The 8,224-nt window shown below is 51.8% G+C and overlaps 1 protein-coding gene across 2 annotated transcripts in view; it reads right to left on the bottom strand.

Annotated features, from left to right (window-relative positions):
- Positions 1-2,582: 2,582 nt before the first annotated feature.
- The window catches only part of MOV10L1 (Mov10 like RISC complex RNA helicase 1), a 67,948-nt gene continuing 62,306 nt past the window's right edge, over positions 2,583-8,224 (bottom strand). Inside the window, exons 23-27 of one of the 2 annotated variants that reach the window (XM_023222139.2) lie at positions 6,617-6,766; positions 4,478-4,585; positions 3,774-3,911; positions 3,228-3,319; positions 2,583-2,912 (exon numbers count right to left, since the gene is read on the bottom strand). In XM_023222139.2, the coding sequence (XP_023077907.1) occupies positions 2,831-2,912; positions 3,228-3,319; positions 3,774-3,911; positions 4,478-4,585; positions 6,617-6,766 (570 nt within the window). In that variant the 3' untranslated portion in view covers positions 2,583-2,830. The remainder of the gene's footprint in view (positions 2,913-3,227; positions 3,320-3,773; positions 3,912-4,477; positions 4,586-6,616; positions 6,767-8,224) is intronic. The other variant, XM_023222141.2, reaches the window with a different exon arrangement.

The raw sequence follows: 8,224 nt of genomic DNA, 5'->3' as shown, positions 1-8,224 counted from the left end.
TCCAGTTCAATTTTATTTTTATACTTATTACTAAAACTGGAAAAGTATGCATGTCATTTTGATTGGGTATTTATAATAATTATAAGAATAACAATCGGCCAGATTGTTCCCATGTTACGCCTCAGTGCGTGTATTTGGTCAGGGTGTGCTGAGATGTGTTTGGTAGGGACAGGCCAGGCCATGCCACAGTAACAGACGCCAACAGCAGCCCCGGTTGTTGCCCCACACACTGCTCCCAGGGAGGCTGGGGCTGTCCCGCTGTCCTCAGCCTGGCACAGCAGCCCTCGCCCCGGTGTCCAGTGGGGACTGGGGGTGAGCTGCCCTCTGCCCTCAGGGCCTTCGCATTGGCGACGTCACTGGCCTCACCCACCTGTGGTGGTGAAGGAGGTGGGGGTGAAATCCTGTTCTGTGCCCAGATGCCCACACCTTTCAAACATAACACATTTTGCATTGGGATACAAATATGTGGGGGAGTGGAATAGAAATGTGAGTTCAAGGAAAAGAAGAAGTAGACTTTCTAGCTGTGAAAGAACAGCTTGCTGGTGTCCTCTAGGTGGATGATGGTATCAAATTGTAATGGCATTTTTTGTTCCACTGGATACACTGAAAAGGCTGTTTAAATGGTTTTTCTTTAAAATGGCAAGATTTGGCCGGGCGCGGTGGCTCACGCCTGTAATCCCAGTACTTTGGGAGGCCGAGGCGGGTGGATCACAAAGTCAGGAGATGGAGACCATCCTGGCTAACACAGTGAAACCCCGTCTTTACTAAAAATACAAAAAACCAGCCGAGTGTGGTGGGGGGCGCCTGTAGTCCCAGCTACTCGGGAGGCTGAGGCAGGAGAATGGCGTAAACCCGGGAGGTGGAGCTTGCAGTGAGCTGAGATCTGGCCACTGCACTCCAGCCTGGGCGACAGAGGGAGACTCGGTCTCAAAAATAAATAAATAAATAAATAAATAAATAAAATAAAAAGTAAAAATAAAATGGCAAGATTTATAATATGCTGTGACTTACATCATAAGCACGTTTAAAACATGATGAAGAAAAATCTTAGATAACTAAAAAAATGAGGGAAGAGATACACTCCCTTAAGGTTTCATTTAGGGGACTCCAAGCACCAAAGTTGAAAATCTCTGTGCACCAGCCTGGCCAACACAGTGAGACTGCCTCTACAAGTAATGATAAGCAAATTAGCCAGGGGCGGTGGCACACGCCTGTGATCTCAACGACCTGGGAGGTTGAGGTGGGCGGAACACTTAAGCCCAGGAGATTGAGACCCACCTGGGCAACATGGCAAAATCCTGTCTCTACAGAAAATCAGCCAGGTGTGATGGTGCACACCTGTAGTGACAGCTACTTGGGAGGCTGAGGTGGGAGGATCACCTGAGCCTGGGAGGTTGAGGATGCAGTGAGCCATGACTGTGCCACTGCACTCCAGCCTGGGCAACAGAGCAAGACCCTGTCTCAAAAAAAGTCCAAAATCCTGTGCAGACGACACCTGTCTACAGGCCCCACTTGCCTCTGCTTCCCTTGCCTTGCTTTGCAGGGATGTGTGGGTGCTGAGCAGTGCTGCCTTCCCCGTAGCCTGGGCCCCTCCAGGGCAGCCTCCTCACTGACCTCCTTCTCTTCCCCTCCCTCCCTGTCACCTGCCACACTTGCACCAGCGAACAGGTGCCCCGAGTCCTTTATAGAATGACCCCGCCTGGTCTCCTGCCACGCCGGACACACGCCAGATCATTGCTGAGGTGTCCCCCAGCTGAGGACACCTGCCCAGCCTCAAGAGTGGCTCCCCACGTCTCTGCCCAAGAGCACTCCCTCAGGTGTAGACCCCACGCCTGCTTCTTGCCTCTCTCCCACCTGTCAGGACATCCAGGTCACGGAGCCCAGAGAGGCGGCCTCTCAGTGTCAGGGCTGACCCCACTGCTCCCCTCACCTGGGTCAGAAAAGTCCCCAGCCTCCCTGGGGGGCATCCCTTTGATTTGGGGTTGACAGGATGGAGAGGTCCTTGCCCCAGGACTTCTGCTCTGCAGAGGGAGTCCAGCAAATGCTGGCTGCAGGAGCACTGGGCACAGCAGCCTCCGCGCATGGGGGCTCTGCCTGGCCCTATCTGGGAGGTTGTCCTCAGCCTACCGGGCTGAGGACAGTGCGGGGCTCACCCCAAGCATTCTTCCTGCCACTTCTCTGCTCCTCCTGGCCTGAGATGCATCGCCCGTCTCCACGTGTTTTATTTCTGGCCCAGAGATGTGTTCTAAGGACCCCTAAACTCAGTACCCCTAGGGTACAGGCCTGCACCCAGGAACCCACCCAGCTGCAAACTCCCAGAAGCACTGGGTCTAGGGCAGGCCTGTCACCCCCACAACCCTGGCCCCATGTAAAGCCTCAGGCCCTGTGGGCTCTACATGCCTGGTCCATGGCCCTGGCGCTCTGCTGAGTGGAGCTGGCACCCTTGCCTGGAGCCTGGCACACGGCTAGTTCAGGTGAAATGGACAGCAAGCCATCTCCAAAAACTGCGCTAGCAGGGGTGAAAGGCCACATGAAACCCTGGTCATCACTGACATGGGCAACAGCTCGAGGTGAAAAGGCTGCTGGGGGTCACTCGAGGGTTTATTTCAGGGTGGGTGGCAGTGACTGCCCTGTGGCAGGAACAGGCTGGCATATGCCAAAGTCAGGGCAGCAGTAGCTGGGTTCAACCTGGCAGCCCCACACCCACACATGGCCCTGCCTGGCTGTGAGACAAGGGCAGGCCACAGGAGCCACAGAATCCACAGAGCAGATGGAAAGGGCAACGTGGCCAGGCCGAACACATGGTTTCCCTGGTGTCAGCCACTGCAGATCAGGTGGGCTCCTGATGCTTCTCTGGTCCTGTGGATTCTGGCACCACTGGGAAGGAGGGGTCTGCCACCCCCTCACCACAGCTGCAGACAGAGAAGCAGATGGTCAGTGAGTCAGGCTCCCACAGCAGGCTGGGAGCTGCACTCTTTCCCCAATGTGGGTTTTACAAGGGGACTTAGTTTACCCTGTTAGCCTATGCAAGACAGGTGACATGACCCCGAATGTCCAGGAAACAGTGACTGCTGAAGCCTAGGATGAGCTGAGGAAGGAGGCCGACGGAGGACTAAGGCTGCAGCGGGTGGGGGGCATGTGGGTGAGGGTGAGGGGAGCAGGGGAGAGCAGGCTAGAGCATGTTCTAGAGCCAGCCTGTCCTTGAGGAAGACAGCAGAAGTGCTCACTTTTGCAGAGACTGCAGTTCAGGAGGTAAATCGCATCCCACGTAAACACCATTTGTAATACTGTATTCCAGCAAAGCACCAAAACAGGGGTCCTGTTGGCAAAAACAATTAGCCTGGCATGAGAGCAAGTGAAGGCCCTGTGTATCCTGGTGCCGCGTGCGTCTCATCCCCAGTGACCTGCACCCTCCCTCCTTTTCTTTTTTTTTTTTTTTGGGATGGACTCTCGCTCTGTTGCCCAGGCTGGAGTGCAGTGGCGCGATCTCGGCTCACTGCAAGCTCCGCCTCCTGGGTTCACACCATTCTCCTGCCTCAGCCTCCTGAGTAGCTGGGACTACAGGCGCCCGCCACCTCACCCGGCTAGTTTTTTCTATTTTTTAGTAGAGACGGGGTTTCACCGTGTTAGCCAGGATGGTCTCTATCTCCTGCCCTCGTGATCCACCCGTCTTGGCCTCCCAAAGCGCTGGGATTACAGGTGTGAGCCACCGCGCCTGGCCTGGACCCTCCCTCCTTAAGTGATCACAGCCCACCCAGTGCCTGAAAACTCACTCGAACGAGAACATGGGGGTTTCCCAGCACTATCAGCAAAGCTTTGGGTCTGGTGATTGCAACATTAAATCTTTTTGAGTTGGACAAGAAACCCAAAAAATATCGATCATCTTCAAATCTATCTTCATTTGACCGTACCTAAAAGCACACAGAGATGAATAAAAATGGCGTTTTAAATTTTTGGGGGGCATGAAAAGAAACTCTTGACATACGAAAACATTTAGAATGTTAAATAGCAGAATGACCTCCTTTTTGGTTCAAAAGGAAACAGGAGGAGGAGGGGGAGGAGGAAGGGCAGCAGAACGGGGTGGGACTCATCAGCACTCTGTCTGCAGACAGGGAGCCTCACGCTTGTGGCTGTCTGGATGGCGGGGTCTTAGGGGCTCTCCTGTTGGTACCTGCCCTCCCACTCTCTGCTCCTCCTCTGCCTGTTCTTCCAACTCCGTGTCCCTCCTCTAAGGCATTCACCATGTCTTCCTGGGTCCCTTCTCTTTACTTCCCTGTGTCTTAGTCTTTTGAGTATTGTTTTCAAAGACCTTCCCACAGCCACTGCTTATGATGGCTCCTGGGCCTAGGGAGTCTCCACCGGCAGCTGCTTCTCTGTGCTGGGAATCGGCCTCTGCCCCTTTAGATCTGAAGCCCCCAAAACCCCCAAGGCAGCAAGCGCCTGACCGGCCAAGCCCACGGAGAACAGGGATACCTACGGTCGAAATGATGATGACCAGATACTCTTGTCCTTGAAACTCCTCTACTGATCCAACCTTTATATCCACCAGATCAACATTACGCAAAAGAATTCTGATTTTCTCCACCTTGAGAACAGATTAAAAGAAAGACTAAAGATAACACTGTACGAATCCATTTTTTCTTTTTTATTTTGAGACGGAGTCTTATTGTCACCCAGGCTGGAGTGCAGTGGCATGATCTCGGTTCACTGCAACCTCCACCTCCTTGGTTCAAGAAATTCTCCTGCCTCAGCCTTCTGAGTAGCTGGGATTACGGGTGCCCGCCACCACACCCGGCTAATTTTTTGTATTTTGTAGTCGAGACAGGGTTTCACCATGTTGGCCTGGCTGGTCTTGAACTCCTGACCTTGTGATCCACCTACCTCAGCCCCCCTAAGTGTTGGGATTACAGGCGTGAGCCACCGCCCCTGGCCTGTACATATCCATTTCTTTACACATCACAGCGTGAACCAAATATTGGCCAATGTGCAATATTTTTTTTTTTTTTTGTTTTGAGACGGAGTCTGGCTCTGTCACCCAGGCTGGAGTGGCTGGATCTCAGCTCACTGCAAGCTCCGCCTCCCGGGTTTGCGCCATTCTCCTGCCTCAGCCTCCCAAGTAGCTGGGACTACAGGCGCCCACCACCTCGCCTGGCTAGTTTTTTGTATTTTTTAGTAGAGACGGGGTTTCACTGTGTTAGCCAGGATGGTCTCGATCTCCTGACCTCGTGATGATCTCAATCTCCCGTCTCCGCCTCCCAAAGTGCAGGGATTACAGGTTTGAGCCACCGCGCCCGGCCTGTTTTTTAATTCTTTATTGTTTTCTTCCAATCTGAATTGATTAGAAGACAAATTCCAGTTTTAGTTAAACTGGGGATGGGGGACAATGCTTATTAGGAAAGCCAAGTTTCATGTGGAAAATCCTCCCTCCCCACAAGCACACATCAAGGATGGAGGAAGTCCTTCAGGAGAAGTGAGATGCGTGTCTGCTGCTTAGAGCCGAGGTGTGAGTCTCAGCAGGATGGCACCTACACGCTGAGGTTAAGACACCAGGACACTGGCTGTGTGATGTTTGGCAACTTACTTGTCTCCACAAGCCTTCGTAATCTCTGCACCTCTGGGAGAGCTAAGCACTCACCTCTCGAGGCCCCGAGGTCAGAAAAAAGGAAACATGGCTGGATGCCGTGGCTCACGCCTGTAATCCCAGCACTTTGGGAGGCCGAGGCGGGTGGATCACAAGGTCAGGAGATTGAGACCACAGTGAAACCCCGTCTCTACTAAAAATACAAAAAAAAAAAAAAAAAAAAAAATTAGCCAGACACGGTGGCGGGCGCCTGTAGTCCCAGCTACTCAGGAGGCTGAGGCAGGAGAATAGCATGAACCCGGGAGGCGGAGCTTGCAGTGAGTCGAGATCGCGCCACTGCACTCCAGCCTGGGGGACAGAGCAAGACTCCGTGCCCAAAAAAGAAAAAAAGACAAAGAAAAAAGGACACATAACACCTGTGAAGGGCTCTGCAGTCGGCACGCCCATGGTACAGGTGATCTGTTACTATGACGGCCTAGGGGACCCACCTTTTCTTCTGCATTTCGGGGGTTCTTTCCAAGCTCTGCTTGGTGGTGTGAACGCCACAGGGACACATACTTCATGAAAGTGTTCGGCATGGGAGCCACCTGTGTCCCCACCAGAGCTCCAGGGCCCCTGTGAACGTGTGGAGATGCTTCCTGGGACCAGTCCCTGGGCCTCCGGGGCCACTAACTCCCCTATAATCACACCGCAGTCACAGGGAATGAGAAGTGTCCCATTCAAACATAACCAAAGTCGCCCCCTTTGAGAAATACTGGGTTAGAGCTGGGGGTTGGCAAATGTTTTCCCAAAGGGCCAAATATCAAGGGACATATAAATGTAACCATTTAGAAATGTAAAAACTGTTCTAGGCTTCGGCCATAGAAAAGCCTGGAACTGGCGCGTGGATGGCAGCCAGCTGGCCTCTCGTGCTGAATGACATTCAAGTGCGGTCCTGCTCCTTTAAAAACCTGCTGCTGCTCACAAGGAGCTTGTTTCTGCCTCTGTGGAGCTGCAGGGACCTCACAGAGCCAGGCGTGCCTGGGCAGGGCGTACCTGCTTCCGGTAGGGTGTGATGACGCCAATGTCGCTGGCAGACACCTGACTGGAGATACTCTGGGCCAGGAGGCAGCAGTAGCGCAGGACCTGGACAGCCTCGGCCGGGTTGAACCACGATGGGCTTTTTCCCTCCCGGGCCTCGCTGCCCTGGGTTGAAGAAGAGGGAAAACCTCCTTTACTCCATGAATATTCACCAGAAGGCTGCAATCCAGGAGCTGAAGCTGGTGCTGGGAATACACACTGAATATGACAGAACGAATCCCTGCTCTCACACAGAACTTACATGGGAGCAGGGCAGATGGCAGATGTTAAATGATGATAACATGGCTCACAGCCATGCTAAGCGCTGCAGAGGAGGATGGGCACATGAGTCCACCACTCAGGTCTGAGCCCCAGAGTGGACGGCTGGCTGGCTCATCTTCCTCTTCTTCTTCTTTTTTTTTTTGGTATTAGACCTTTGACCTAGCTACTGTTCATCTTGAAAATACTCTTCCTTAGAAAACATTAATGAGATATACCGACATAAAAGACAGACATATAGATCAACAGGGTAGAATGGAGAACCTAGAAATAAACCCTTGCGTATGTGGCCAGATGACTTTTGAAAACAGTGAACACTCGCGAGCCACATGAGAAGGATGAAGATGGACCCTCACGTGACGCCACCTGGAGATGTAAACTCAGAAGTAGATGGAAGATCTAAACCTAAGACCTAAATCCATAAAATTCTTGGAGAACAGGGGAAAAAGCCCCACAACACTGGCTTTGGCAGTGATTTCTTGGATACGACACCAAAGCCACTGGCAATAACTAAAGGGACACACTGGACTCCATCCAAATGGACAATGTCTGGGCATCAAAGGATGCAATCAACAACGTGGAAGGATCGTCTGTGGAGGGGGAGAAAACCTTTGCAAATAGTGTAGAAGAAGTTAATATCCAAAGCTATAAGGAAGTCTTAAACTCACTGACAAAAGGCGACCCAATTAAATATGGGCAAAGGACCTGAATTCTCCAAAGGAGACATACAAATGGCCAACAGGTGCATGAAAAGCTGCTCAAGGCCACAAATCATTGAGGAAATGCAAATCAAAACTACAGTGAGCTACACCTCACTCCCACTAAGATGGCTACTATAAAACACCCCGGAAAATAAGTGGTGGTGAGGAGGTGGGGAAATGAACCCTGTGGCACTGTTGGTGGGGTGTGGAATGCTGCAGCTACTGTGGAAAGCAAGGTGATGGTTTCTCAAAAAATTAAGACTAGAATTACCAACAATTCCACTTCTGGGTATATACCCATGAGGACTGAAAGCAGGGTCTCAAATAGGTATCTGTACACCCGTTATAGCAGCACTACTCACAACAGTCAAATATCTGCAGCCCAAGTGTCCACTGAGAGATGAACTGATAAGCCAAGTGTGGTGTATACACACAATACAATGTTACTCAGCCCCCAAAAGGGAGGAAATTCTAACACACACTACAACATGGATGAACCTCGAGGACAGGATGCACAGTGCAATAAGCCAGTCACAGGACAAACACTCCATGATTAATTCCACTTATATGAAGTACCTAGAACAGCTGAATTCATACAGTCAGA

The sequence above is a fragment of the Piliocolobus tephrosceles genome, chromosome 19, assembly GCF_002776525.5.
Source record: "Piliocolobus tephrosceles isolate RC106 chromosome 19, ASM277652v3, whole genome shotgun sequence".
In the NCBI taxonomy this organism is placed as follows: Eukaryota; Metazoa; Chordata; class Mammalia; order Primates; family Cercopithecidae; genus Piliocolobus; species Piliocolobus tephrosceles.
The sequence above is the reverse complement of the archived record's forward strand: the minus strand, read 5'-3'. Positions and strand labels throughout refer to the sequence as shown.